The sequence below is a fragment of the Camelina sativa genome, unplaced genomic scaffold, assembly GCF_000633955.1.
Source record: "Camelina sativa cultivar DH55 unplaced genomic scaffold, Cs unpScaffold00626, whole genome shotgun sequence".
Taxonomy (NCBI): domain Eukaryota; kingdom Viridiplantae; phylum Streptophyta; class Magnoliopsida; order Brassicales; family Brassicaceae; genus Camelina; species Camelina sativa.
Genome location: NW_010921769.1, coordinates 7,129 through 15,148, shown reverse-complemented (window position 1 = coordinate 15,148; position 8,020 = coordinate 7,129). Strand labels below are relative to the sequence as shown.

The window sequence follows — 8,020 nt, the reverse complement described above, 5'->3', positions numbered from 1 at the left end:
TAAAAAAGAGGAAGAACCCGTTCTATTCTTAAAAAAAAAAAAAAAAACCCGTTATTACTCAAACCCTAAAACGTACACACAAAAATATATAGCAAGAACTTGCAAGTGACACAATCACGCGGAACTAATAATCTAGGGTTTTAAGTATATCTTGACAAATGACAATATATTACCTAGGTTCGAACTGGTCGTCTCTACATCTAGGGTTTTATGATTCTGTTTTGAGAACAATTAGGCAAATAACTTTTCTTATTATATTCTCTCGCACTACAAGAAAACATGCCATTTGCGACTCCAGTAATGGTCGCTCAATAGTCGCAAAAAAGGGTTACCCAAATAACTTTAATACTTTGACAAATGAGAAGACAAACTGTTATTCCCATTGTAGATTGAATGAGAGGAAGGAGAGGAAGGAGAGAATTGAGTGATTAGATCGAGAAGAAAAGGATTGAGAGATTGGATTGAGAGATTAGATCGAGAAGGAGAGGAAGGAGATTATTGAGAGATTAGATCGAGAAGGAGATTGAGAGAAGGAGAGGATTGAGTTGAGAAGTTTTCTCTCGAAAACCCTAGATCGAATTGGAAAAGAAGGAAGAAGTGTTTAATCCTTTAATGGGTTTGCCTAGTTAATAACGAAACTACGTCGCAATTTAGTCGCAAATCAGTCGCATCCAAAATAATTGGGGGAAAAAAATGCCAAAATTAATTAGATTAATAAGTGGTGGGAAGATATACCGCCAAAACAAGATAGTAAATCAGTCGCAAGAATAGTGACAAAGCAGTCGCATAAGAGTAGCACACTAGTCGTAAAATAAAACAGTACGGATGCAAAAGAGTCGCAATATGTGACTATTTTAAGACTACCTTATTAAAGTCACAAAATAAAAATCTTGAATTCTACACATTATGAACAATATAAATCACTAAGGAGAACTCATAGTAGATACAGTAAAGTACTTGTAATAGTAAGATTTAGTTAAACAATGTTTACATTACTTAGTTTTGATTTTTCTTCATTGGAACACATTCTTATAAAAGAACATGTAACACTTAGGATAAAATTTGAAGTTATGGATGTTTAGTTTATAGTCATTGAAATTTAATACTTTGAGAAAGTTATTATTGACAATGTGAGCAAAACAAAGCATAAACTTCAACCTAAACATGTAGATGAATCTCAAATGTGAAATTTCAAAATAAAAAATATAGAGAGTGGCTAAACAGTCTTAAAAGAATAGCTAAATCAGGTGTTAGTCGCAAAGTCTTCATATATATGTCACAATATAGTCGCAATATAGTCTCAAATTAGTAGCAAAAGAGTGACAAAAGTCTTCAGTCGTAACATTGTGGCAAGTTAGTCGCAATATGTGATTATTTTAAGACTACCTTATTAAAGTCACAAAATAAAAATCTTGAATTCTACACATTATGAACAATATAAATCACTAAGGAGAACTCATAGTAGATACAATAAAGTACTTGTAATAATAAGATTTAGTTGAACAATGTTTACATTACTTAGTTTTGATTTTTCTTCAATGGAACATATTCTTATAAAAGAACATGTAACACTTAGGATAAAATTTGAACTTATGGATGTTTAGTTTACAGTCATTGAAATTTAATACTTTGAGAAAGTTATTATTGACAAGGTGAGCAAAACAAAGCATAAACTTCAACCTAAACATGTAGATGAATCTCAAATGTGAAATTTCAAAACAAAAAATATAGACAGTAGCTAAACAGTCTGAAAAGAGTAGCTAAATCAGGTGTTAGTCGCAAAGTCTTCAGATATATGTCACAATATAGTCGCAAAATAAGTCTCAAATTAGTAGCAAAAGAGTGACAAAAGTCTTTAGTCGTAACATTGTGCAATATGTGACTATTTTAAGACTACCTTATTAAAGTCACAAAATAAAAATCTTGAATTCTACACATTATAAACAATATAAATCACTAAGGAGAACTTATAGTAGATACAATAAAGTACTTGTAATAGTAAGATTTAGTTAAACAATGTTTACATTACTTAGTTTTGATTTTTCTTCATTGGAACACATTCTTATAAAAGAACATGTAACACTTAGGATAAAATTTGAAGTTATGGATGTTTAGTTTATAGTCATTGAAATTTAATACTTTGAGAAAGTTATTATTGACAATGTGAGCAAAACAAAGCATAAACTTCAACCTAAACATGTAGATGAATCTCAAATGTGAAATTTCAAAATAAAAAATATAGAGAGTGGCTAAACAGTCTTAAAAGAATAGCTAAATCAGGTGTTAGTCGCAAAGTCTTCATATATATGTCACAATATAGTCGCAATATAGTCTCAAATTAGTAGCAAAAGAGTGACAAAAGTCTTCAGTCGTAACATTGTGGCAAGTTAGTCGCAATATGTGATTATTTTAAGACTACCTTATTAAAGTCACAAAATAAAAATCTTGAATTCTACACATTATGAACAATATAAATCACTAAGGAGAACTCATAGTAGATACAATAAAGTACTTGTAATAATAAGATTTAGTTGAACAATGTTTACATTACTTAGTTTTGATTTTTCTTCAATGGAACATATTCTTATAAAAGAACATGTAACACTTAGGATAAAATTTGAACTTATGGATGTTTAGTTTACAGTCATTGAAATTTAATACTTTGAGAAAGTTATTATTGACAAGGTGAGCAAAACAAAGCATAAACTTCAACCTAAACATGTAGATGAATCTCAAATGTGAAATTTCAAAACAAAAAATATAGACAGTAGCTAAACAGTCTGAAAAGAGTAGCTAAATCAGGTGTTAGTCGCAAAGTCTTCAGATATATGTCACAATATAGTCGCAAAATAAGTCTCAAATTAGTAGCAAAAGAGTGACAAAAGTCTTTAGTCGTAACATTGTGCAATATGTGACTATTTTAAGACTACCTTATTAAAGTCACAAAATAAAAATCTTGAATTCTACACATTATAAACAATATAAATCACTAAGGAGAACTTATAGTAGATACAATAAAGTACTTGTAATAGTAAGATTTAGTTAAACAATGTTTACATTACTTAGTTTTGATTTTTCTTCATTGGAACACATTCTTATAAAAGAACATGTAACACTTAGGATAAAATTTGAAGTTATGGATGTTTAGTTTATAGTTATTGAAATTTAATACTTTGAGTAAGTTATTATTGATAAGGTGAGCAAAACAAAGCATAAACTTCAACCTAAACATGTAGATGAATCTCAAATGTGAAATTTCAAAATAAAAAATATAGAGAATGGCTAAACAGTCTTAAAGAGTAGCTAAATCAGGTGTTAGTCGCAAAGTCTTCAGATATATTTCACAATATAGTCGCAATTTGTGACTACTTTGTTACGTGGTATGGGTAAAAAATGTGGACGCAAATAAGTTCTCAATATGCGACGTTTTTGCGTCTATCCTTACCGACTATAGAGATGGTCACAGAGTAGTCACAAAATTGTGACCATTATGAGACGAATTTGTTTTCGACGCAAAATCGTCCTAATGTAGTCGCTTATTTGAGACCCTTTTATGACGTTTATGTCTCGTCGTTAATAAGCGACGTTTTTCTCTCCAATTTTTTTTGTAGTCGCTTAGTCGTCGCAAATTAGTCTCAAAAACGTTGCTATATTTTGCGACTGAATAAGTAGTGACAAACTATAGTCCCAAAATGCATGTTTTCTTTTAGTGTCGGTACCATATTTCAGTAGTATCTTGGGTATTAGGAATGTTCATATATGTAAAGGAAGATTTGATTGATACAAATCATATGAGAGATTTGTATCAATCAAATCTTCCTTTACATATATGAATATTCCTAATATTGGGGACTCGGTGATTTCGGGTTAAACTGGTCCGGTTATTTATAATGGGGCATTTTTAAAATACCAATTTTTCTGTGTCATTTGTCAAAAATACTTTTTTATGTTGTCTATTTTGTAAATATATCTTTTTTAATTTACAAAATAACTAAATTTTAAACCTTAAATCCTAAAAACTATCCCGAAATTAAAAATAGAGAACTCAAACTATTTAAAAATTTTTTTTAACATATTGTAGTTGTGTAAAAGAAAGCAAAAATGAAAATGTTCAAAAAATGATATTTTTGAAATAAGTATCGGGCATTTCTAACAAATTCTCTGTTCTTCATAATATATGATGTTTTAAATTTTCTATGCAAGCCATTATTAGGGCCATGTGGGAAAACTACATTTTTCACCTATTTTCATTTTCCGATTTTATTATATTAATTGACAAACACATTTATTTACAATAAAATTATGGGAAATTACCTAGAATATTATATAAAAGTAGGTTTATTACTAGACTAACACGTTGAGATTTCTGTCTTACTAGAATAACACATAAAAGTTTGCAAATTACTTGTATACCTGAGTTGTGTGTTTTATTACGTTTTATGCCATTCTCTTTTAAAATGAAGATCTTAAAAGGGGAAAATAAAAAGATCATAAACCTAAGTCGATCCCTTGAATCTTTGTGTTGTTTGTCTTAAGATAGTTGGGTTGAGATCGGCTATTTTTAGATAGCTTGCGGCGTGAAAGAATCTGTGTGGAGGACGTTTGGCTGGAGGATCACTGACGGCGAGTTGACGGCGAGGTGGTTTGAAGTACAGGAGGAGAGAAATATAGCGATTTGCTATGAGGTAAATTTCTATATCGTGGTTTAGTCTCTATTGCTTACTGTTTTCTAAGATTTCGAGTATTACATAGTAGGCCTTGTATTTTGTGGAAGGTAATTTCTGACAAAATTCATGTTAGTTTTCTGTATGTTGTTGAGCTCTGTTTTTCGGAAGATATTTGTGTGACTTCATGTTGCTTCGTTGCTAATCTAAGCAACAGATGTTTTGTGATATTGAATTAATAACAAAACTAAAGCTTCTGTCGTAGATATGGGGTCAAGCAAGAGGTATCCAAGTAGGTTGTATGGGGTTGGTAATTTTCCACTGCCGATGAGAAGCATGCACCACGATTGTAGTTTGTCCAATCTTGCTGGTTTGAAAGGCTTTGTTGGTGATGAGGTGTATGACAAAATAAGAAAGAATTCGCAGCTGGGAGTTCTATTGGATCTAGCCGAATCTGACTACCTGTTTTGTGGGAAGACCATCCATTATCTATTGTCCAATCAATTGGCAATAAACATTCCTTCGGAGGTATGGTTTTTGGTTGGAGGAAAGCCGCTGAGGTTCTCTCTATATGAATATGAAGAAATTAGTGGTTTGAATTGTGAGAAGATTGATGAAACAGAGTTTGAAGTCGATCATACACCTTTATGGGCGGCTTTAAAGGTGAAAGCTTTTAATGGACCCAACTGGGAGGAGCTAGTTGAGGGTTTGAGAAGCTGCCGTGGGTGGTCTGATGAAATGAAGACGCAGATAGCTCGGTTGTATCTTGTTCATGTTGGAGTGCTTGGTTTATCAAGGAACAGTCAGATTTCTCTGGAATACGCTAAAAGGGCGTTGAATGAAGAAGCATTTGAGAGTTTTCAATGGGGTAGGGTTGGATTCAAGAGTTTAGTTGATTCCATCAAAGTCCTTGGGTTACCTAACAATGCTTATACCCTCCATGGATGTGTCCATGTATTGCTGATATGGGCATTTGAGAGCGTGAAGGTGCTGGGGGCTAGCTACGGGAATGTAAGAGAAGGTGTAGATTTGCCTCTGTTAAGGTGGAGAGGAGGGAGGCCAAGGAAGGATATCGAAGCCTTCATATCCGGGAGCAAACTCCTTAATAATGGGGAGGTATGCCTTCAATTTACGTATACATTATTTGTCTGCATTTTTTCTTTGTGATAGATTATTAAAAGTTATGGTATCTGAAATGCAGCTTCAGGTGAAGCATTTAGTACCTAAACCTTTGGAGTTCATATATCCAGATTGGCCAGGACAGTATTGTGTGTATGGTGTAGGAGAAGGTTTGAAGAAGAAACTGGATAATCTGCTGTTAGACGTGATCAATGGCGAAGTGGATGAAAGAGAATGGGATTGTGTAAAAAAAAGGAAGGGGGAACATACGAAGAAGAGGGAGAGGAGGCAACATGTTGCAGGGGTAAGTGACGATGATTTCCTTGAAACAGCCCCAACCAGCATCCGTAATGTCCCCAATAATGCGAAGGAGCAGAAAGAAAGTGTTGGGGACAAATGTTCAGCAGAGAAGGCGTCTGGAGATAAGCATTCAGGTGTGCAGGGTGAAGATGGTAGTGGAAGGTTATTTACTATGGTTGAAACACTAGGGGCAAAAATGGATAATATTCAGATATCGTTTTCTAGAGCAATAGCGGAAGTTGTGTTCAAACTTCAAGGTATGGAGAGTAGGATGGGTAACTTTGAGAGTGACGTTCAACTATTGAAGAAAGTTGTTATCAACTCAACGGATGGAGGAGCGCATATGCAAGGACCTCGTACATTAAGAAATGACGAACCAAAAATAGAGGAGGTATGATCTGCTTACCGTATTGATAAAATTGTTATTATATATCTATTGTTCAGTATGAAGTCTTTGTATTTATCTATTCGAGGAAACAATATCAATTTCAGTATTATGAAGTTGTATAATTTTGTAATTATTTTGATATATGATTTTTTTCGTACACACAATTTAGCAATTTGTATACTTTGTCTCTAGTTTAACAGCGTCATATTATATTTCAAATGTCTTGTATATAACGTCAAATACATGTTTTTTTTTCAAGTCATGGCTATATCAGATAAAACATTCGGACAAGGATGGTTATAAAGTTGCTAGTTGTGTTAGGAATCCGTTAGCCATTAAGGATAAGGTCATGTGGTCTGGGAGTATTAAAATTGAACCAGAGGACAGTGTAGAGCGAATTCCAAAGCAGATGGTAGACAGTGTACAGCGTGGCAAAAGAGTACAGAGTTGTGAGACAGAGGAAGGTGATAAAAGAGCAAAGTATAATGACAAAGTAGATGGAGCAGGTGCTCAACCCGTTCCTATTAATGTTATCCATCCGGTAAGTGGTGGTAACCCTGGCTCGTTGGATCGAAAGTCTGAATCTGTTGTGGATTTAAACGAGGAGACCAGTACTCCTGCATCATCTCATACACTGAAAGATAAGGAGAAAGCCAGGTATTTTGCATATTTGTTACAAAAGGTGTTTCCTCCATCAAGAGAGCTTGATCTTCTATTAGTAGATCCAGTGGGCACTAACATAGGGTTAAACCCTAATGACGAATCAATGCGAGTTGCATTAATTACCCGACGTGAAAGCCACATTGTAGTCCTATCTCCCGCAGTGTACGATCCTTTTATTGAGGCATGTCCTGAGAAAATTGCAAAGCTGATGTCCTTCCTAACTGATGATTTGTAAGTCTTCATTTAGAGTTGTATATAATTAGTGTCTATATTCGGATTTGAGGACTACGATCTATAACTGATTTGTTAATTTTGGTATTCAGGGCTAAAGTACCTTGCACTGGAAATGCCGAATTTTATTTTCGCCTCCTGACCCCTAAACAATTGTGGCCAACTATAACATTCGGTTGGTTATGGGATGCGGTAAGCTTCGTAGCATAACATATGAAGCAGTTAACTATGGTATACTAATGCCTGCTAGATGTCACTAATGTTGCAGCACATGGTTACATGTATGCATATGTTCCGTATTAGGGGGACGCAAACGCCATTCCCATATAAAACAGATCGTATTGCTTTCCTCGATCCAGTGTTTTTTAGTATGTGGGCATTCGAATTCCCTCAAATGGAAGCCTCTAATAAATGGGTTTTTGGAGAAGGTTGTTTTGAGACGTATGTGGGAAGGCTGCCAAAATACGGAATGACACACAAGGTGTGGGTTGACGACGTAGACACCCTGCTCTTCCCATACAACCTCGATAACAACCATTGGGTAGCCATCGAAGTTGACTTAGTCCAGCGAAGGCTACGAGTTTACGATAGCATAAACAGCGGTAGAACCGACGAGAGTCTACAAAAGAAGTGTAAGCCGTTCGCAAAAATGATC

At 34.2% G+C, this 8,020-nt stretch overlaps 1 protein-coding gene across 1 annotated transcript in view; it reads left to right on the top strand.

Annotated features, from left to right (window-relative positions):
* Positions 1–7,369, top strand: part of LOC109131590 — a 10,708-nt gene extending 3,339 nt beyond the window's left edge. Inside the window, exons 3-6 of the mRNA XM_019242736.1 lie at positions 4,566–4,685; positions 5,274–5,780; positions 5,866–6,474; positions 6,746–7,369. Coding sequence (XP_019098281.1) covers positions 4,566–4,685; positions 5,274–5,780; positions 5,866–6,474; positions 6,746–7,369 — 1,860 coding nt within the window. The remainder of the gene's footprint in view (positions 1–4,565; positions 4,686–5,273; positions 5,781–5,865; positions 6,475–6,745) is intronic.
* The last annotated feature ends 651 nt before the right edge of the window (positions 7,370–8,020 follow it).